This window comes from Martes martes (genome assembly GCF_963455335.1).
Source record: "Martes martes genome assembly, chromosome: 8".
Classification (NCBI taxonomy): domain Eukaryota; kingdom Metazoa; phylum Chordata; class Mammalia; order Carnivora; family Mustelidae; genus Martes; species Martes martes.
The window spans coordinates 92188870-92211039 of record NC_137895.1 but is presented as its reverse complement, the minus strand read 5'-3'; the positions used below and the strand labels follow the sequence as shown (position 1 = coordinate 92211039).

Sequence of the window (22170 nt, the reverse complement as noted above, 5' to 3'; positions counted from 1 at the left end):
TGCTGGACGTACAATGGTAAAACATAATATCCAACCGGTGCTGTAGAACCTGCATGGTTTGGAAGAAATAAAGATGGACAACAATCATCTTTGTGTTCTGAGCAGCCTAAACATGGCAGTTGCCTTTGAGTTGCCCCCCTTAATATATGTAGTCTTTTTTTTTCATTCTCCTGCCTCATTTCCCTGACTGTGAAAGGGGGTTAAAGAAAGCACATTTTGAGAGAATGAGCCTCAGTCCATACATGCTGTAGTCTTGAGTCAGAGTTCTTCCAAGGGCAGATTGTTACCAGGGCTGTCAGAATGGGCTGAAGAGGACATGGGTTGGCATTTTGAACTCTGAATTGGTGGAGGAAGACAGCTTAGCCAGGAAGGGATTTTTAGATTTAAAATTCAGAACATCTTTGTATCTCCCTCAGGGGGTGGGGATAGGAATTGGGGAATGGGGCAGCTTTTGTATTACAGCAAGATTTTTTACCCTTAGCACTAATGATATCTTGAGCCAGATGATTCTTTCTTGTGATGGGCTATCTTGTGTATTGCAGGATCATTAGAAGCATCTCTGGCTTCTACTTACTAGAAGCCAATAGCATATACCTTTCAACATTACTAAATGTTCCCAGAGGCAAAATCACTCTTGGTTAGGAACCACTGTATTAGAGTATGGTTCATGAATCCAGAGATGAGTAGAGTTGGGAAAGATCCCTTTATAACATTCACTGTTACGGAGCTAAAACACAGTGGTATGATATATTTACTATACAGTAAAATTTGTGTTTCCTGTTTAATAAAGATAAACATTTGAAAGCTCTCCCCCACCTCTTCCCTCCCCCCTCCCAAGTTTAGGAACCTCTCTGTTTTTGGAACTTTGGCCTATGCTATATGGGAAGAATGAACCAAAGAGCTGCAGACACTGCCAAAGTTTCTAGCTGGATGGTTAATGTGTCTTGTCTTTCTTGGGTAGCCTCAGAAATCTGAGTGTTAGGATTGGCCAGGGCACCTGCAACGGTGTTGAAATCTGTAATATTTATTTCAAACACTTTGTGCATTGTCAGCCTTTTTGTGTTAAAACCACGTCACAGGGCCACAGAATAAGTAGCTCTTCAATTAGGACTAAGAAAAACAGCCTTATTTGGCCATGTGGCAAGGGCTTTACTGCTTCAAGCTCAAGGAGCAATGTCCCTTAATTCTTACAAATGAAGCATAGAGTCTCTTAGGAGATCCATTTACACACAACCGGGACTGGGCTGGGTACTGGCCTGATTGTACTTCCTGGTTATGAGAGCTGTCTGCTATTCTAGGGGTTGGGCGCTGACTGGTTTCTTTTTTTCTTTTCGTTTGGCCAAAATCCTATTAGTTCAAAGGAAGATAGTCTCCTTTGCTTTACCTTTCTCTTTAGTAAGGAGGGAGGGCGTAGATGGGAGGTCATAATTTACCTTCAGGCATTATTGTGAAAAGCATCTTGGGTAGGAAGGTGAAAATGAAATAACCCTGAGTTTATTGCTTAGAAGAGGTGTCCACATTTTTGCATTGCTGTAAGTGTGAGCCCATAGTTAAGTGACATCTGAAATTAAGAGTCAAGTGTAAGGAAGTGTGGCTGTTGGGAGCATTACTTCTAGTTTGTAGTACTAGTAATGGTTTTGGGTTTTGTGTGTTTCTGGTGGTCTTATTTTAAGATTTTATTTATTTGAGACCGAAACAGTGAGCAGGGGGTGGGGAGGTAGAGGGAGAGAGAAAATCTCAAGCAGATTCTGCTCTGAGTGCCGCTTGGGGCTCAATCCCACGATGCTCTCACATCATGACCTGAGCCAAAATTGAGAGTCAGATACTTAACCAACTGAGGAACCCAGGTGCCCCCAGTAATGGTTTTAAATTATATTTTGATCTTTTGGGTCTGGTTATCTTTCTATCTAAAAGATACAAATTTTAACGAAAATTTTTACTAATGATGAAACTGAGGCTTAACAATGTTAATTAACTTGTCCAGGGTCACACAGCTAATGGTAGTAGACCTGAGATTTGAACGTAGAGCCCACTATGTTGTGCTGTTTTCAGTGTTCAGCACAAAGAGTATTTTATATTTCTTTGAAGCTTTTTGTAAATGAAGTGATTGTGGTTCTGATGACCCTTCAGTAGAGGCTTGTGGAGAAACAGAGCTCAGGCACTAGATAACTTCCCCTTCCTTTTACTTACCTGATTTCTGTGAGCCATCCATTTATTCTTATTAGTATGTAATTTATGAGATCGGAAATGCTGTGCTTTCCCGGAGTAGCAGAGAGGAGACCATCACTAGTTTCCTTACAGATTCAAATAGAAAATGGAAGAATGAACTGTGGCCTATAATTGAGTGGAAAGATATAGTTTGGTGCACATAGGACAGAAGGTGTATATGTCACACACATTAGAGGTGTGGCTGTGCATAAAACTGGGGGAGGAAGTGGTGGGGATCAGATGAAATGGGCTCTCCAGGAATAGCATTTCTAGGACTTCCGAAATGAATTACTGCATGTCCTCTTTACTTTGTGGTGTAAGCTTTGGAAGGAACCTAATCTAAGGGATTAGGGAATGAACTTTCCTCCTGGGTGTCTTTAATTTCAGAAGCTTATCATTCCATGATGCTTATTTTTCGGACCCCTTATTACTGAGGAGTGGCCCTTGTAGGAAAATCCTCAGGGATCCTGAGGTCTTTGTCTGTAGAAACCAGTTTCTTTGATGCACAGCAGGTTTAGCTCTGTTGCTTATTTTAGAGTGAAGATGGGAAATCAGTCAATCCTAAATACTTATTCCCCTATGTCAACAAAATATGAATTGTTTTTATTTTTTTAAAATTTCAGTTAAAATTGGTAAAGGTAGAGATAGGGTATTTAGCCTAGAAAATCTTAACAGCTATCATGTCATAAATACAGGGTTTATATTTTATGTTCAGAACACCTAATGGTGTCTGATTTGCATTACCTAGCATATTTAAGAACATGAGTCTTTTTTTTTTTTTTAAGATTTTATTTATTTATTTGACAGAGAGCAGAGAGCTGGATGTGGGGCTCGATCCCAGGACCCTGAGATATGACCTGAGCCGAAGGCAGAGGCTTTAGCCCACTGAGCCACCCAGGCGCCCCAGGAACATGAGTCTTAACAAACCTTGGGCAGTGGTCATATATGTTCATAATCTATTTACTTATTTATTTTTAAAAGATTTTATTTATTTGGGAGAGTGAGCAAGAGAGAGAGCACATGTGGGATGTGGAGGGAAGGCAGAGGGAGAAGAAGAAGCAGGCTCCCCGCTGAACAGAGAGCCCAATGTAGGGCTTGATCCCAGGACCCTGAGATCATGACCTGAGCCCAAGGCAGATGCTTTATGGGCTGAGCCACCCAGGTGTCCCAGTACATCATAAGTTTCTGATTGATATGTCAGACTTCACCAATAATTCTGGCTTCTGCTTCCTGTGTTTCTTCCCTTTTATCTTTATCAACTACATTCTGACCCAGGACTTCTTTCTTCTCATTTCTAGTACTGTATCACCTCATATTCAGGACAGGGTGAAAAGCTTTTTAACTGTACTACCCCTCCAAGGAGCCACTGCCCTTTACAAATGTAAGATGTCCAGCTCTTCTCTCCGTGACTCTTTTAAGCTATAAAACCAAAACACTAGGAAGTAGCCATAATAGGTATAACAATAATGTTCCCCGGGAAACTCTGTAGTCAGTTTTCCAGCTCTGACATGTTTCTGAGTTGTGTTCTTAGAAAACCATGAAAAAGGACGCCTGGGTGGCTCAGTTGGTTAAGCAGCTGCCTTCGGCTCAGGTCATGATCCCAGCGTCCTGGGATCGAGTCCCACATCGGGCTCCTTGCTTGGCGGGGAGCCTGTTTCTCCCTCTGCTTCTGCCTGTGCTCACTCGCTCGCTCTCTCCCTCTCTCTCTCTGACAAATAAATAAATAAAATCTTTAAAAAAAAAAAAAAGAAAACCATGAAAAAGAATAGAAGTGTTGCCAGATGGTTTGAGTTTTGCCATTATGGTCACCTTTCCTAAATGTATTCTTTCAGATCCCTTTGCTAAGGTATCTTCTTCAGATGCCTAGGGCTGTGGATAGGATAAGATGGAAATTATTTAACTCAAGTATAATAATAAAACAAAGCAGCATATGTATCAGATATGCTTTTTCTGCCAACACCCCCATCTCCATGGCTTCCTATCAAAAAGATGACATCAAGAACCTTCTGTGGCCCCTGGGAGTGGGACTCTGGCCTTACCTTGAGGGGAGGGAAGACAAAAGGATGGAAAGGTTAAATGTTATAATAGAGGGTTAATAATCTCGTATCTAACATAGAGGGATAACCTGGACTGAAATTAAGAGTGTGGGGTTTACACAGGGGGAAGATTATTCCAGACTGCAGGGTCATTGCCCAGGTTAGGGGTGTATTTCCTTCTCCTCTTCTCTTTTTTTCAACCTGTACTTCCCGAAACATCCCCCCCCCTCCCCCCAGTACATAGGTAGGAGAAGGGTAAGTGGATGGAGGGGAGGGGGCATTCCCTATGGAAGATTCCAGGTGAATAACCTTGTTTAACCGCCAGTATTTTTTTTCCCCTCTCTCTCCCCTCCTACAGAAATGGAGGCAAACGACCATTTTAACTTTACTGGCCTTCCCCCTGCACCTGCTGCCTCAGGACTGAAACCCTCTCCCTCCTCAGGGGAGGGCCTCTACACTAACGGGTCTCCCATGAACTTCCCCCAGCAAGGGAAAAGTGAGTGTGAGGGCCACATGGCCTGGGGAGGGAGTGGGCATCATTCCTTTAGAGCAGGTTGATGGGACAAGATTTGGCTCCTCTCTGGGCTAGCTACCTCACAACAGCTCTTTTTCTTGCCAGGTGGGGAGGGAGGAAGTAAATCCTCAGAACTTTAGCTGCTGGAGAGAAAGCAAGTTTCTAAGAACAGGTTCTAGGGGTTTATGGAAGCAGCACTCTTAGTCTTGACTTAGGTTGGAAGGGGTTAGGAAAACATACTGGCTTTTTCATCTTGGCCTGCTCTTCTGTCACCCCTGTTCCCTGGCTACTGCCAGAGAATGGTGAGATGGCTACTGCTTCCAATAATGACTTCTGGACCCGTGAGAGAGATAAAGGTCCAGCCCTCTGAGATCTAGGATTGGGGGTGGAGGGATTGGGTGAAGGTTGGGATGTGTTTGCCTTTTAGTTTGTGTAATAGAGAAGAGGGTAGATACTTGAAGTCTGTGCCACCCCTGTCCTTGAGAGTAGAAGATAGGGAAAGAGAGTTTTAATGCTTACCTAGTACCCTAGAGAGAAACCTCTATAATTCCAGACGGAAGTGTTGCTGCCAGGATCAGGTCTTTTCCTGGATTTGGCTTATCAGTTGCTCTGTACATAGTTCTGCCAAGTACTTCTCTAATCTTGCCTGGATTTCAGGTACTTTGTTTGGAAGCAGAGAGAAGCCCAAATGCTTCCCACTTTCCCTGCGGCAGAAAAATACTGCCATAGGCTTATCCTTAACCACCTCTCCCTTCTGTTCTCCCTAAGGGGGTTGCAGATAGATAGAATCGCCTTTATTTCACTGAGGACCCCCTCCCCATCAGTTTCTTTTGTATCTTAGTTCCTTTCATTTGAATTGTCCTCCAGTTCAGAGGTTACCATTGGTGTTGAGAACTGAAGTCTGTAGTACTGATGATGCAGTCATTTTCCCCCTGCAATATTACCCTCCAGTTTCTATGCGGAGGGGCCAAGCCCAGCTTTCTGAGTTGGGATCTTGCCGCTGTGGTGACTGCAGATTCTATTCTTAGCCCAGCACAAAGTGCTGGATCTGCATGTGCCAGTGAGGTGGAGGCTGTCCCTTCTGGTGCCACTGCGGGGCCAAACAGGCTCTGGGGTAAGGGGGGGCCTGGAGAATTCAGTCATGCCACTCCAAGGGAAGAATTCCTCTAGGGAATGAGGGTGGAGAAGAATGCAAGTCACTATAGGGAGTCTGCAAGCAGCTTCATTTAAAAAAATAAAAAGCCCTGAGCATCAGCAGCAGCCAGCACTCTGCTGGTCGCTCCTGTGGTAGGCCAGGAGAGCTCCCCAGCCCCCTACTCAACAGCTTCAGAAGCAGTTGCTAAGCTTACATCCAGGAGCATCTGGGTTTGGTGTTCTCTGGAGACTGAAAAGCTATAAATATAGCAGAGGGGGAATCCCCCTCCCCTTCACCTTCCCTTTTTCTAGTCAGTGTTGTTCTTTTGGTAGAAGTGGTAGAGTTTCTTGCGTACATATCTGTAACTGACCCTTTTCCCTCTTTCTCTGCCAGGTTTGAATGGGGATGTGAATGTTAATGGCTTATCTACTGTATCTCACACTACTACTTCAGGGATTTTGAATTCTGCTCCCCACTCCTCCAGCACCTCACACCTCCATCACCCCAGCGTGGCCTACGACTGTCTCTGGAACTACTCACAGTACCCATCTGCCAATCCTGGCAACAACCTCAAGGACCCACCCCTTCTCTCCCAGTTCTCGGGGGGACAGTACCCACTCAACGGCATCCTTGGGGGCAGCCGGCAACCTTCATCCCCAAGTCACAACACTAACCTTCGGGCTGGGAGCCAAGAGTTCTGGGCCAACGGTACCCAGAGTCCCATGGGGCTTAACTTCGACTCACAGGAACTGTATGATTCCTTTCCTGACCAGAATTTTGAGGTGATGCCCAATGGACCCCCTAGTTTTTTCACCTCCCCACAGACTTCTCCTATGTTGGGATCCAGCATCCAGACCTTTGCACCCTCCCAGGAGGTAGGCAGTGGTATCCATCCTGATGAGGCGGCAGAAAAGGAGCTGACATCAGTTGTGGCAGAGAATGGCACTGGCTTGGTAGGCAGCCTGGAGCTGGAAGAAGAGCAGCCAGGTATAACTATGGGTCTGTGAGCCGGGCTGGGAGAGGAAAAATGGGGCTGTGGGGGGCAGTGGCTTTTTGAGGTGAGGAAAACTTGTCTTTCAGCTCTCTGCAGTGGAGGCTGATTTGCATGTTGGTGATTAGCAGAGCCAAGTGGCTGGTGTTTTTGTGGCAGCAGCACCAGCTCACAAGTGGGAGTGCAAATTATTTCAAGCTCATGCAGAGCTGCTGGCCTGGAGAGGGCAGGTGGGCGAGCCTGAAACAGCCCCAACAGACACCCTGCATCGAGAGGGGCTTCTTCTAAAATAGAGGAAGGGGTTGGGGCATTAGCAAAGGGCATTGAAGCCAGTTTGACTTCACTATGGCAAGGCCAGACGGGGCTGCTAAAGCGGGCTGAGCCCTAGTAGTGATTGGCACCTGAAGAAGGGAAGGAAGCAGGCAGAACATACCATTGCTTGTCTATCGGTTTCCTATTGTTGTTGTTGTTGTTAGCATTGGTACGTGTGACAGTCCCTCTCCTCTTTTCCCTCAAAATAGATAAATGGTTATATAATTACAGGATAATTTCTCTGTTTACCACCTGTTCCCCCTGGATCAGGGGAAGTACCTAAGAACATGATGCGGTTCTTTTCTCAGATCCTGCTCTCCTTTCCCCTCTCTTTACCTGCTACAGGATTTTATTGCATTGCTCGCTAGAGTATTTTGGTATGATTGGAACCCAACATAGGACTGGTACTTAGACTTACTGAAGAATGAACATCACACTAGCAAAGACTGACTGCCTACTGTAGCTGAATGAACCAGGTGAAGGCACTGGTTATGACTTTTGCTCTTTTCTGGGATTTCCTAGAACTGAAGATATGTGGTTACAATGGCTCTGTCCCTTCTGTGGAATCATTACACCAAGAGGTCTCAGTCTTGGTCCCTGACCCCACAGTGAGCTGCTTAGATGATCCTTCACATCTTCCTGATCAACTGGAAGACACTCCAATCCTCAGTGAAGTCTCTCTGGAGCCCTTCAACCCCCTGGCACCAGGTAGGCTTACAAGCTGGCTCCCTTCAATTTGTCCATGCAAAAGGTAGCTAGCTTCTATCACCTGGAAGGGTTAGTAAACCAGGGAAGTATTGAGGAATCCGGGGCATTGGGGCCTCCAGATAATCCTGTGGCCAACTACAGTTTCATCCCACTGGCTGACTAGGCCAACTGCACTCTGAGCTGAATTGGTTCATTTCCCAGGTTCTCTCCCAATGTTCCTTTTGGCCAGGAGCCCTGGGCTGTAATAATTCACTGGATAAGGACTTATTACCACACAATTGGGCTGTTTGGGTTCTAACTATCTCACCAACTGTTGCCAGTGAACAATTACCTTTTACCCCACTGAAATAATAAGAAAGGCCTGTTTTATGATGGATGCTAGAATTTTGTGTTGATCTGTGGGTTGTTATAGAGCCAATGTTTTTCCCTTCATTTCTGCTTTAAGCTTTTACAATCCCTATAGCCTGGTCACTTTACTGTTTCAGGGAGAAAGCTGTAAGATTTCCTTAATTTAACATTAGAAAGAACCCCTCCACACAACGAGGACTAACTAGAGTTGGGATATAGTGAAACCAGTATTTCTTAAATCTTGTTTTCTGATTTTTCCACCTCCTGAAGAGCCAGTGAGTGGAGGACTCTATGGTATAGATGACACGGAGCTGATGGGTGCAGAGGACAAGCTGCCTCTTGAGGACAGCCCTGTGATTTCTGCCCTTGATTGCCCTTCCCTCAATAATGCCACTGCCTTCAGTCTCCTGGCAGATGACAGTCAAACTTCAGCCTCTATCTTTGCCAGCCCAACCTCTCCACCTGTCCTTGGAGAGTCTGTCCTGCAAGGTAAGTGAAGAGAGGTAGGATAGAGAGTCTTTGGCCTGAGAAAAGGTGAGAGAACCAGTTCCATAGTTAGGGTATTAGGGGTGGGTGTCTTACTGGGAACTGAGGGGGCTATCGTGGGACTAAAAAAGGCACAGGCTGCTCACTCTGACTTCTATCTGTCCTGTGCCCAGAACTTGTGGGACTTGGAGTTTGCAGGAAAAAGGAGGTCAAAGGCCTTACTGGCTCCAGGTAAAAGGTACTTCACACAGTGAACTAGCAGTTTTACCCTTTAACCTTCAAGAATGGCTGGGGAGGACAGCCAGAGGCTACTTCATGTTTTCCACCCTAGGAAAAAGCCCTCTAAGTAACTCTGTTTAGCTTAGTCCAGGTTGACTGAATAGATTCCCTTGCTTTGTAGGACACCATTTTTCCTTACCTATCTTGTCCCTTTGGATTCTAGATAATAGCTTTGACCTGAATAATGGTAGTGATGCGGAACAGGAAGAAATGGAGACTCAGGCTTCAGACTTCCCACCACCTCTGACCCAGCCAGCCTCTGACCAGTCATCCACTATTCAGCTCCATCCAGCAACTTCACCAGCAGTCCCGCCAACAGCCTCCCCGGCAATCTCCCTGGCAGTTTCGCCAGCAGCCTCCCTGGAAATCTCTCCAGAAGTCTCCCCAGCGGTTTCGCCAGCAGTCTCCCCGGAAATTTCCCCAGTCATCTCCCCAGCAGCCTTCCCAGCTGTCTCTCCAACTTCCTCAGCAGCTCTCCCACCAGTCTCCTCAGAAGTCTCCTTGACAGGCTCCCCAGTGACCTCCCCAAAAGTGTCCCCTGCAGTTTCCCCAGTATCTGTCCTCCCAGCAGCCTCCTCAGCAGATAAGGATGTCAGCACCTTCCCTGAAACCACCACTGACCTGGAAGAGATCACTGGAGAAGGAGTCACTATTTCTGGTAATGGTGAGTGTCCAGATTCTGTTCCATTCCTAGCCGGTTTAAAGAAAAGTTTCTGTCCTGTGTGGCATTTAGCCCTTCGCTGGTGGCCTGTTTCACTTTTGCTTGAATTCTTAAGTTGGGTATCCCCTCTCTTCCTCCCAAGGTGATGTCCTGAGGAGACGTATTGCTACCCCAGAAGAAGTTCGTCTTCCTCTCCAACATGGGTAAATGCTCTAGTTTGCTAATACGTTAACCTTGTTTAATGAATGACTCTAGGAAGAAGGGAAGAGAGGTCATCTCACGAGAGATGGAGAGGAATGGGCTAGGCAAGAATGGATTAAAGGACAGTTATCTGCGATGATAACGCCTGAGGTCCTTAGGCTTTCCTCCTTCTCCCAGGATCTGCCTCCCCTCACCTATTCTTTCCTCATCTTGTGGCCACTCGGATTCTTGCTCCAGGGGCTGCAGCTGTTATCTTTTCCAAACCCAGCCGGTCACCCTAGACCTCAGATATCCAAATTAGCTGACTTGTTTTATATGCTTAGAGAAGGGATAGCAGTGAGTTGGGGGGTGGCTCAGTCCTGATGAATTGGGATTTTTTTTTTTTTTTTTTAATGTTCTTTGGACAGGTAAGGACAGGAACAGTTTGTGACCAGAATGAGCAAGCCAGTTGATACCAAGGGCCTCCTAAGAATATGACTGCCTTCCTGATTGCCCCCACCCCCACCCCTCTAGGCTATTTGTGGTCACCAAGTCTGAGTTCTGCTTAACATTTTGAGGGAAAGATAAGGTTTAGTCTTAGAATAATCTGTTTCTCAGAACACAGAGTTCCTTACTAAACCTTGGCCTACAAAGTCATTTTATGGAGTCAGCAGCAAGTTTACTCTTCTGCTTGCCTCCCCACCCTCTGTTTTTTCTGCTTTTATTTCCTCAAATCTTCATCACCTTCATCCTCATCACTGGAAACCCAGCAATTGCCTTGAATGGCATCAGAGAGGGGGTTCCTGGCTGCTCATCACACTGACTTTGTAAAGGCAGTGTGAAGGTCTTTCTGGCCTGTGCATTTTTATGTATTGCTCCCCCTCCCCAGGCCCTGAGGGATTTGCAGAGCTCCTGCCTGCCTTCCAGCCAAGCTTGTGTCTCATGCTGTGTTTGCATCTACATGCAGTTCTAGTAGATAGATTCTGGGAGGGTCATCTCTGTGGGCTTGGCTCGTTGGTTGGCTTGACCATGGGTAGGGGTGTGACCTGGCGGCAGGGCACGTGTGCTTCTCTGGCAGGTGGCGGAGAGAGGTGCGCATCAAGAAGGGCAGCCACCGATGGCAAGGGGAGACATGGTATTATGGTCCCTGTGGGAAGAGGATGAAACAGTTTCCAGAAGTGATCAAGGTAATGTAGCTTTCGTGGGCATCTTAACGGAAACACAGACACCTTTCTTGGGCCCAGTGGCAACAGGCTACCATTTTCTGCTCTTTGGGCTGTTCTGTTTGTGCTCTTGTTGGACAAAGGCATGATAGGGCTGTGACTTCATCAATCAATGCCAATTTGCCTCCTCCTTTTAGTACCTGAGCCGCAACGTGGTACACAATGTCCGTCGTGAGCACTTCAGTTTCAGTCCCCGTATGCCTGTTGGAGATTTCTTTGAAGAGAGAGACACGCCAGAGGTGCACATCCCAGGGTTAAATACGCTTTTGTTTCTGAGAAAGAGTTGGTGGGGAGGCTGTAGCTTCTTGTGCGGTTTGGAGGTTCTGGGACATTGAATGACTAAGAGGCTATGGTGGCTTGCACTCTCACGTTGTAATAGTCTCCTTCATTACCTTAGGGCTTGCAGTGGGTACAGCTTTCAGCAGAGGAGATCCCATCCAGGATTCAGGCAATTACCGGGAAACGGGGCCGACCTCGAAACACTGAGAAGGCCAAGACTAAGGAAGTCCCCAAGGTGAAACGGGGACGAGGTCGGCCACCCAAGGTCAAAATCGCTGAGCTGCTGAACAAGACAGATAACCGCCTCCTAAAGAAACTGGAGGCCCAAGGTACACCGATGTCTCTTATTTTAGGATTCTGCTTGCTCTGTGAAGTATTGGAAATGTGGTTTTATTTTTTATTTTTATTTTTTTTTAAGATTTTATTTATTTATTAGAGTGAGAGAGCATGAGCAGAGGGAGAGGGAAAGGGAGAAGCACGCTCCCCACTGAGCAGGGAGCCCAAATCCCCGCTTGATTCCAGGACCCTGAGATCATAACCTGAGCTGAAGGCAGATGCTTAACCCACTGAGCCACCTGGATGCCCCTGAAGTTTTGGAAATGTTGAGGAATTACTAATGCCTTGGTTTCCCATGAACATGACTGACCTTAATTATCTGGACAGAATGAATCTGAATCACCTTCCCCTCTTTAGAAAGCAGTACCACCCTCCCAGCATTTTTGTGGCACTTCAACAACCTGTTTCCTTAAATTGCTCTAACTGGTGGAGCCTTGGGAGGTCCCCAGATGTTGATAGGAGAAGAGAGGGCTTCCATGTCCTTTCCTATCGTCTTTCAGCAACTTGGCTTATTGGTTTGGGTTGTGCACTTTTACCATATTCATTGCTACCATCACGGAGGTTCAGAATTCACATCTGAATCCAAAGATAATTGATGCTGTTTTAATGGGTAGACAGGTAGTAAATGTGTAATTTTTCAGCAAATACTGCATTTACCCTATATAGTGTAAAGAATTTGAAAAAAATTGGCATCCTCTGACTCCTGTTCAGAATCTTCTGACTCCTATTCAGAGTTCCAGCTCTGCCACATTCTGACCGTATGACCTGGAGCAAGACATTTATACTTTACTAGAAGCCTATGCTGGGTTATCTGTAGATCGTATCTATCTAATTTAGAGGATTGCTCTATGGACATGGTGGTGGTGGTGTGTCCATGCCAGAATAGAATAAGTACTATCCTATCAAAAACATCAATTCTAAAACACTGTATTGTTTTCAAAAAGCAGAGAAACATATTTTTTGGTAGAGCAAGGCAAAAGAGCTGAGCATAAACAATGTCAGTGTTGATCCGATTCTACTGAGGTGTCCATTATTTGAGCCCTTTCTTTCTGGCACATTCTTTTTAATTGGTGCTTTCAACTTTGGAGACCATCCTTTTTCCCTGGCAGTTTGGTTTTGTTTTCTTTTTCTGCGCTGAAATCAGTCTGTGGGTTGCTGCCTCTGCTCGGTAGCCTGAGAGAGAGACAGGTTACAAGGCTGTTCTGCCATTGTGTCCTCTAAGAGCCCTTCTTTTTTTTTTTTAAAGATTTTATTTATTTATTTGACAGACAGATCACAAGTAGGCAGAGAGGCAGGCAGAGAGAGAAGGGAGGAAGCAGGCTCCCTGCTGAGCAGAGAGCCCGATGCGGGGCTCAATCCCAGGATGCTGGGATCATGACCTGAGCCGAAGGCAGCGGCTTTAACCCACTGAGCCACCCAGGCGCCCTCTAAGAGCCCTTCTAAAGTAGTCTAATCTGTTCCAGGGGCTGGGACATTTTTGAGTTCTTTGTGCTATCCTACAGCAGGTGTCTCTTCAACATTTTTCTCCCCAAGATTTTATTATGTATACCAAAAAACGAAACTAGATTCTTCAGGGAGCTGCTTAGGGAAGTCAGCTTTGTGACAGGCATGTGCTGCTCTAAATGCCGGAGATCAGTCTGCCTTACTCTTCATTTTTCTTTCTGCCCTCACAGAAACACTGAATGAGGAGGATAAAGCAAAGATGAGTAAAATCAAGAAGAAGATGAAGCAGAAGGTACGAGGAGAATGTCAGTCTACTATCCAAGGGCAGGTGAGGGACATCAGAGATTATACAGCGGGTTAACTTCTCCTACCGTCGGCTTCGTCATCTCTTCTTCCTTCTCCCACATTTACCACCTTCCCATCTCCCCACCTCCCCCCATGTGGCAGCATACCTTCTTCATTACCTGGAACTGGGGGGGATGGGTTTGATTTAGAGAATTGGGCTTGTTCAAGAATCATGTGGGCATCTCCAGGATGAGAGAATTGATCCATTGCCAACCCCTCATCCCATCTCTCACCTCTCCTCCCCAGCACCCTTGTCTGTTTTTTAATCCTAGCCCAAGCAGAGATGCTTTCAGAGTTTGAGGAGAAATGACTTCCCTTATGGTTTACAGGCCAGAAACAAGCGGAAACAAGAGACCAAGAGCTTAAAGCAGAAGGAAGCTAAGAAGAAATCCAAGGTAGGTGCATGTTCACACAAGTATAACTTTGAAGTCACCAAACTGATTTTGCAAGACATGTGTGAGTTGGTCTTGTTTTATAGCCGTGCTTTTGGGCTCTCAGGTGGGAGGAGGGGGACCAGGGAAGGGTGGTGACTGGAATCTTTATGGAATGTTTCGTCCTTCTCTCCTTGGGTGAGTAGGCTGAGAAGGAGAAGGTAAAGACAAAGCAGGAAAAACTGAAGGAAAAAGTGAAAAGGGAGAAGAAGGAGAAAGTAAAAATGAAGGAAAAGGAGGAAGTGGCCAAAGGCAAGTCAGCCTGTAAAGCTGATAAAACGCTGGCCATGCAGAGGCGCTTGGAGGAGCGGCAGAGGCAGCAGATGATCTTGGAGGAGATGAAGAAGCCCACGGAGGACATGTGTCTAACTGATCACCAGGTAGTGAGGGGAGAGTAACAGGTTCTGGGTCCCTGGGTCCTGGAGGGCCAGTTACGAAGATATTGCCACTAAAAGAAGAACCTCTTAGATACCCAGACGGTTGCCTTCAGGTGTGTCTGACAGCCCTACCACTTTCATTCTTACAGCCCCTACCTGACTTCTCCCGCATCCCTGGTCTGATCCTGCCCAGTGGGGCCTTCTCAGACTGCTTGACCATCGTGGAATTCCTGCACAGCTTCGGCAAGGTGCTAGGCTTTGACCCTGCCAAAGATGTACCCAGCCTGGGGGTCCTGCAGGAGGGACTCCTGTGTCAAGGCGACAGCCTGGGTGAGGTGCAGGATCTGCTGGTGCGGCTCCTGAAGGCTGCGCTCTATGATCCCGGCCTGCCCTCTTACTGTCAGGTGAGGGCCTTCCCCAGGCGGGTTGGGAGTGCCTGGGATCCGGGGCTGTGTCTCAGGTGTGCTTTCTCTCTAAGTTAAACACATAAACATAAAAGTCTTTCCCTGAACTGATCAGGACAAGTGAAAGGAGATCTGGTTTCTTCCTATTTCTGTTTTCCTTATATTTTTTCCCTTTCGTTTTTCTTCCTGACTTCCCTCTGCTTATTTTGTTCATTTTCCTTTATTTTACTCCTTTTCTTTTGTACCTTTCCTTTGTCTTTTCTCATCATGTGTTAACACTTTTCATATTTTTCTCTTTTCACCCATAGTCTCTCCTAGTGATTTTCTTGTTCCAGATTCACCTAGCCTGTGTTGTTTCACTTTTTCTCCTAACTTCCATTCTGCTCTCCTCCAAACAGTCCTTAAAGATCTTGGGGGAGAAGGTGTCCGAGATCCCACTGACAAGAGACAATGTGTCTGAGATCCTGCGCTGCTTCCTCATGGCATATGGAGTGGAGCCTGCCCTCTGTGACAGCCTGCGCACCCAGCCTTTTCAGGCCCAGCCCCCGCAACAGAAAGCTGCTGTCTTGGCCTTCCTTGTGCATGAGCTCAATGGCTCGACCCTCATCATCAAGTGAGGGTCTGGGGTGACGGTTACTGTATGCCTTGGGCAGAATGGGAGGGAGAAGGGTTTAGCCATCCAGAAGTCCTGGCGGTGATGTGTGTGCACTGCTGTGCTCTGGAGATGCTAGAGCGACTTGGGAACTGGATCTCAGTACTTTCCTGGGGAGAATGTAAGCCTTCCTCTGCCATTTATCCAGCCCTAGAATGAAAGTCCTGTTCAGCTGCAGCCCCTTTACCCGTGAGCCTCCCTTCTTTTTTGTTTGTGCTACCACTTCTCCCTCAAAATCTCATAACCTGTTCCTCCGCAGTGAGATCGACAAGACTCTGGAGAGTATGTCCAGCTACAGGAAAAACAAGTGGATTGTTGAAGGCCGGCTCCGGAGGTAGGGATGGGACAGAGGGTAGGGCCTAGAGAGGAGAGAAGGCGGAAAGGGTGAAACATTGCCAGAACTTGCACCTGGAACAAATGCCTGTAGCCTCCCCCCTGAGTTGGGACCTTACCCCAGGGCTCAGGATGGTTTAGATTCCAGGTGTTCCTTTTGTGGCAGTCTCTCCTGTTCCTCACCAGTTTTCCCCTTCATCTGTTTTAAGACTAAAAACTGCTCTGGCCAAGCGAACTGGGCGGCCTGAGGTAGAGATGCAAGGGCCAGAGGAGGGCCTGGGGCGGAGGCGTAGCTCTCGCATCATGGAGGAGACCAGTGGTATGGAAGAAGACGACGAGGAAGAGACTGTAGCGACTGTCCATGGCCGTAGGGGTCGAAGAGATGGAGAGGTACTTAGCCCCACACTGAGGACAGTGGGAGTTGGAAATAGGTTATTTCTCTTTCTTGAGTAATTCTCTTTCATTGTTCATTTGTTTCTTCTCCAGGTTGATGCCATAGCATCAAGCATTCCAGAGCTAGAGCGCCAGATAGAAAAACTGAGCAAGGTACTGTGCTTCTAACCTCCCAGGAGGTAGAGATGTGGGCTGGGAGAGAATTTATCACCTTGTGAGTTGGGCCCCAGATGATACCAATTTTATAGGGAAGCTGAGAGCCATTGCCCAACCCCCATATACTGGACGGAGTCAGTCCTTGGAAATGTGTTTTTTACTCCTCTTTCCACTGCCTACCCAGCGTCAGCTCTTCTTTCGAAAAAAGCTACTTCACTCATCCCAGATGCTTCGGGCAGTCTCCTTGGGTCAGGACCGCTACAGACGCCGCTACTGGGTGTTGCCCTATTTGGCTGGTATCTTTGTGGAAGGAACAGAGGAGAGCTTAGGTAGGTGTTTCATGGGAGCCTGAATTGAGTCCTGTCTATCAGAATTAACCAGTTCCTTTTTCTCTGTCTAGTCTTTTTGGGTTTCTTTCATTTTATGAGAATCAGTGTAGCATTGTGGTTAACAGAACAGACTCTAGGGTGAGACTTCCCACCTACCTGCTGTATGCTTCAGTCTCTTCATTTATAAAATGGGGATGATAATAGTGGGTCTACCTCATTGGGCTGTTGAGAGGATATTCAGAATGAGTTAATACTCTTAGGATAATGTTTAATATCTATCTGATTCTTTTTTTTTTTTTCCCTAAAGATTTTATTTATTTATTTGACACAGAGAAAGAGACAGTGAGAGCAGGAACAAAAGCAGGGGTAGCGGAAGAGGGAGAAGCAGGCTTCCCACTGAGCAGGGACCCCGATGCAGGGCTGGATCCCAGGACCCTGGGATCATGACCTGAGCTGAAGACAGACGCTTAATGACTGAGCCACCCAGGCGCACCATCTATCTGGTTCTTTTTTTTTTTTTTTTAAGTTTTTTTAAAATTTATTTATGACAGAGAGAGAGAGATCACAAGAAGGCAGAGAGGCAGGCAGAGTGGGGTGGGGAGGCAGGCTCCCCGCTGAGCAGAGAGCCTGATGCGGGGCTCGGTCCCAGGACCTGAGATCAAGACCTGACCTGAAGGCAGAGGCTCAACCCACTGAGCCACCCAGGCACCCCTATCTGGTTCTTACTAAATGTTAGCATATGATTATGCTGCTGCTTCTGATTGGGAGAATAGTGTTTCTTTCCCAGATGCTTTGTTCAGTGGGACAATTCTGTTCTCAATTTAATCTCAAAAGGGGGGATTAAGTCCAAGAGAAAAAGAAAATGTATATCCTATATTTGTGTCATCCTCTTTCCTTCCCCTTGTATCTGTGTATGTTTCAAACCCTTCACTTCTTTTTACAGTTCCTGAGGATGTGATTAAGCAGGAAACGGACTCCTTAAAAGTGGTAGCCCATCCAGCACCCAGCCCAGCCCCCTTCTCCTTGAAGAAGGAGTTAGGTGGCTCCGGCACCTCTGCCAGTACTCCTGCCCGGGCCCGAGGCCGACCTCGGAAAACTAAGCCTGGGTCTTTGCAACCTAGGCACCTGAAATCCCCTGGCCGGGGCCAGGGTTCTGAACAGCCCGATGCCCAGCTTCAGCCTGAGATTCAGGCCCATCCTCAACTTCAGGCTCAGCCCCAGCCCCAGCTCCAGCCTCAGCCCCAGCTTCAGCTTCATCCACAGCCCCAAAATGGGTTTCTGGAGCCAGAAGGCTCCCCCTTGTCCTTGGGTCAGAGCCAGCATGACCTTAGCCAGTCAGCTTTCCTGTCTTGGCTGAGCCAGACTCAGAGCCATGGCTCCCTGCTGAGCAGCTCAGTCCTCACACCTGACAGCAGCCCTGGAAAACTGGACCCAACCCCATCACAACCCTTGGAGGAGCCAGAGCCTGATGAGGCAGAGCCCATCCCTGATTCTCAAGCTCCCTGGTTTAGCTTAGCCCAGATGCCTTGCAATGCTGCCCCTACACCACCCCCAGCAGTTTCTGAGGACCAGCCTACTCTCTCCCCTCAGCAACCTGCCTCCTCCAAGCCAGTAAGTAGCCAGAAATCTTCGGATGCAATTGACTTCATCTTGGCACAGGCTCCACTGCCTGTGAAAAATCCCGCAAATGCCCTCATCTTGTGTTTCATCTCACAGATGAGTCGACCTAGTGCAGCCAACCCCTGTTCTCCAGTACAGCTCTCTTCTACCCCCTTGCCTGGGATGGCCTCTAAGAGGCGAACAGGAGACACATCACAGAGTCTCACAGGGGCAGGACAGCCAAAACGGAGGGGGAGACCCCCCAGTAAGTTCTTCAAACAGATGGAACAGCGTTATCTAACCCAGCTGACAGCCCAGCCTGTCCCCCCTGGTGAGTGCCCTTGACGAGGCATGGGGTAAGAGTGGCATCAGATACAGGCCATGGGATTCATAGCTGGTGCCCATTCCCCACCCCACATGTGTGAACTCTTCACAGAGATGTGCTCTGGCTGGTGGTGCATCCAAGATCCTGAGACCTTGGATGCTACCCTCAAGGCCCTGCACCCCCGAGGCATCCGAGAAAAGGCACTTCACAAACACCTCAACAAGCACAGGGACTTCTTACAGGAAGTCTGCCTACGGCCCTCCACTGGTAAGATAAGCACTTTGACCCTGCCTGAGTTAAAGAGCCCAGGGGTGAATGTTGAACTGCTGCTGTCTCATTGATGGGCCTTTCCCTCTGCCTTCTGTGTTCTCAGACCCCATCTTTGAGCCTAGTCAGCTACCTGCCTTTCAAGAGGGGATTATGAGCTGGTCACCCAAAGAGAAGACCTATGAGACAGACCTGGCTGTGCTTCAGTGGGTAGAGGAGCTGGAACAACGGGTTATCCTCTCTGATCTGCAGATTCGGGTACACTGGGGTTGGCACTGGGTAGGAAGTAGTTGGGGGAGATGGTTGTCTCTTGTACTCAGTTAAGAAAAACCCTGGGTCCCCACTTCATTAGTGGCCTCTTGTGATGCTAGGTTTTTTTCTTTTTTCCCTTTACAATGAGTTTTATTCCTTTCTCCCACCTGTAGGGCTGGACATGTCCCAGCCCAGACTCTACTCGTGAAGACTTGGCCTACTGTGAGCATCTGCCTGACTCCCAGGAGGATATCACCTGGCGAGGTCGAGGTAGGGAAGGACTGGCACCCCAGCGTAAAAGCACCAACCCGCTGGACCTGGCTGTGATGCGCCTGGCTGCTCTGGAGCAGAATGTGGAGCGGCGGTATCTGCGGGAGCCCCTCTGGCCGGCTCATGAGGTCGTGCTGGAGAAGGCCTTGCTCAGCACGCCCAGTGGTGCCCCCCAGTGCACCACTACAGAGATGTGAGCACCCACTGCCATTCTTGGTCTTGGGGAGAAGGGATACATTTAATGGATCCTGCTCCTCATCCAAAGATCACCCTTTTTCTCTCCATCATACCCCCCCACCAGATCCTATGAGATCACTCCTCGAATTCGAGCCTGGCGCCAGACACTTGAGCGGTGCCGGAGTGCAGCACAGGTGTGCTTGTGCCTAGGCCAGTTGGAGAGGTCCATTGCCTGGGAGAAGTCGGTCAACAAAGTGGTAAGAGGATGGGGAGAGCCTGGGAAGGCCGAGAGGGCAGCCAGCTCAGCGGGGAGTGGAGTCACAGAGGCTTGAGGGCTCACCTTGCCTCCTCATACCCTTGGTCTAGACCTGTCTCGTCTGCCGGAAGGGTGACAATGATGAGTTTCTTCTGCTTTGTGATGGATGTGACCGTGGCTGCCACATTTACTGCCATCGGCCCAAGATGGAGGCTGTTCCAGAAGGAGATTGGTTCTGTGCAGTATGTTTGGCCCAGGTAAGGCTTCTGCTTTCTTATTCTCACTCCCAAGCAGAAGTCAGAGGTTTTCTTTCTCATCCCATTTGTCACCAGTCCTACAGTTAGCAGCACTTCCTACCATGCCTCAGTGTCCCCTTGGAAAGAGCTCCAGGCTAGATGTTGGGTTCTGGTCCTTCTTGGGACAAGTCACTTAAATTCTGTAGCCTCACTTGCTTGCTTCTATACGGGGGAATGATTGTATTTTCCTTTTTACCTACCGTATTGGATTGTGTGAGTAGATGCACATGCTGGCTAATGTGTGGAAGTATTTTGAAACATCAGTCACGCTTAGACAAATAGGGATGGTAATGATCTGGAGGGCCAACAGAGTACATCTCCAGCTGTTACTGATCTCACCCTTCTCCCGTCCTCAGCAGGTAGAAGGAGGATTCACTCAGAAGCCTGGTTTCCCAAAACGAGGCCAGAAGCGGAAAAATAGTTACGAGCTGAATTTCCCGGAGGGTGATGGCCGCCGACGCCGGGTACTCTCCAGGGGCCGAGAGAGCCCAGCAGTGCCTCGGTACTCAGAAGAAGGGCTGTCCCCCTCAAAGCGGCGGCGATTCTCCATGCGGAACCACCACAGTGATCTCACGTTTTGCGAGTGAGTTGAATGAATTCTGGATACAACTGGCTCTGCCTTTGCCAGAGTAAGGGCTGAGAGGGGTCAGTGGATTTGCTTCCTGAGGTGCAGCCATCCCTTTCCCTTTAATGACAGGATTATCTTAATGGAGATGGAGTCCCATGACGCAGCTTGGCCATTCCTGGAGCCCGTGAACCCACGTTTGGTGAGCGGGTACCGGCGCATCATCAAAAACCCCATGGATTTTTCCACCATGCGGGAGCGGCTGCTCCGGGGAGGGTAGGTAGACATTAGCATGTCTCCTGGCTCTTGGGTTGCTTCTGTGACTCTCCCAGCCCCACCCCCCAGCTCATAGCTCTGCCTCCCCCCTGCCCAGGTACACCAGCTCAGAGGAGTTTGCAGCGGATGCACTCCTGGTCTTTGACAACTGCCAGACCTTCAATGAGGATGACTCAGAAGTGGGCAAGGCTGGGCACATCATGCGCCGCTTCTTCGAGAGCCGCTGGGAGGAGTTTTATCAGGGAAAGCAGGCCAATCTGTGAGGCAAGGGAGATGGGGAGTCGCCTCGTGGCATCTCCCCCTGCCCTCCAAACAAAAAAACCCTGCCATTCTCACCTGCTGATGCTGCCCTGGGTCCAGACTCAAGTCAGAGATCTCAGCCTGATTTTTGACCTTACCCTTGGCAGCGCCCTACATCCTCTTATCCCTACCTATACCCCTTTTTCCCTTTCCTCTTCTTGCTCCTCAAATAAGAGGGGCAGAGATGAGGTCCTTCTGGACTGAAAGCCAAAAAAAGAAAGAAAGAAAAAGAATTTTTCCTTTCTGTTTTATTTCCTAATTTAAAATGATGAGGAGGAAAGAAGTCCCTGCTTACTTACTCCTCCCAGCTTCTTCTCCTTCCCTGTACGTGCCCCAGCATTCTGGGGCTATTTAACAATAGCAATAGTTCTAGTGAATGTGTGAAACCGAGAAACACTCTGTACTGTGTGTGGACCCGCAGTGACGGCCAGTAAAGTGGACTTAACTCCCAAGTGTGTCGAGCCGGACACCGGGCCCTGAACATGCTGCTTCCATGTTCAGTCCCTTCCCTGCTTCTCACTTTCTCAATTTTTCCTTTCCCCTCCTCTCCCTACTTTTAAGATTTTCTCTCATCCAATAATGTAAAACTATCGTGTACGGGTTCCTCTACCCTTTTCTCTCCCCTCCAGATCTTTTTTCCCCTCAAAGGAAAAAGAAGTTCAGAAGTCCCTGTCTTTCTTTCTGTCCTCATCTTCCTGCCAGTAGCTATCCCTCTGTAATGTTGGTTACTCCTCGCATGCTGAGTTTCTAGCCTTTTTTTGAAACTCAGTAGCTGGGGAGAGGGCAGGGAGGCACCCTGGACCCTGGGCCTTCCAGCCTCCTTCCCCATCTCTTACCTAAACCTCCCTCTTGGGAACTCCTCAGGGACAACTACTGCTGAGTTTGGGCGCACTCCCAAGATGGAGGCCAGGTAGCAATCAGCTGGCTTCAGAGAGAGGTGTGTGTGTGTGTGTGTGTGTGTGTGTGTGTGTGTGTGTCTCTGTCTGTCTGTCTGTGTGCGTCTGTGGCGGGGAGAGTGTATGTGAGGG

General features: G+C 48.0%; 1 protein-coding gene across 4 annotated transcripts in view; it reads left to right on the top strand.

Annotated features, from left to right (window-relative positions):
• Window positions 1–21351, top strand: part of BAZ2A (bromodomain adjacent to zinc finger domain 2A) — a 32017-nt gene extending 10666 nt beyond the window's left edge. For 3 of the 4 annotated variants that reach the window (XM_080812380.1, XM_080812378.1, XM_080812377.1), the window contains 28 exons: window positions 4603–4740; window positions 6287–6880; window positions 7719–7904; window positions 8523–8741; window positions 9181–9681; window positions 9821–9881; window positions 10937–11045; window positions 11219–11320; window positions 11479–11689; window positions 13370–13467; window positions 13814–13879; window positions 14062–14295; window positions 14442–14696; window positions 15095–15309; window positions 15608–15682; window positions 15891–16071; window positions 16168–16227; window positions 16415–16559; window positions 17503–18170; window positions 18276–18489; window positions 18595–18750; window positions 18857–19008; window positions 19176–19465; window positions 19574–19706; window positions 19816–19962; window positions 20358–20584; window positions 20699–20842; window positions 20940–21351. In XM_080812380.1, the coding sequence (XP_080668506.1) occupies window positions 4605–4740; window positions 6287–6880; window positions 7719–7904; window positions 8523–8741; window positions 9181–9681; window positions 9821–9881; window positions 10937–11045; window positions 11219–11320; window positions 11479–11689; window positions 13370–13467; window positions 13814–13879; window positions 14062–14295; window positions 14442–14696; window positions 15095–15309; window positions 15608–15682; window positions 15891–16071; window positions 16168–16227; window positions 16415–16559; window positions 17503–18170; window positions 18276–18489; window positions 18595–18750; window positions 18857–19008; window positions 19176–19465; window positions 19574–19706; window positions 19816–19962; window positions 20358–20584; window positions 20699–20842; window positions 20940–21105 (5745 nt within the window). In that variant the 5' untranslated portion in view covers window positions 4603–4604 and the 3' untranslated portion in view covers window positions 21106–21351. The remainder of the gene's footprint in view (window positions 1–4602; window positions 4741–6286; window positions 6881–7718; window positions 7905–8522; window positions 8742–9180; window positions 9682–9820; window positions 9882–10936; window positions 11046–11218; window positions 11321–11478; window positions 11690–13369; window positions 13468–13813; window positions 13880–14061; window positions 14296–14441; window positions 14697–15094; window positions 15310–15607; window positions 15683–15890; window positions 16072–16167; window positions 16228–16414; window positions 16560–17502; window positions 18171–18275; window positions 18490–18594; window positions 18751–18856; window positions 19009–19175; window positions 19466–19573; window positions 19707–19815; window positions 19963–20357; window positions 20585–20698; window positions 20843–20939) is intronic. The other variant, XM_080812379.1, reaches the window with a different exon arrangement.
• Window positions 21352–22170: the final 819 nt, after the last annotated feature.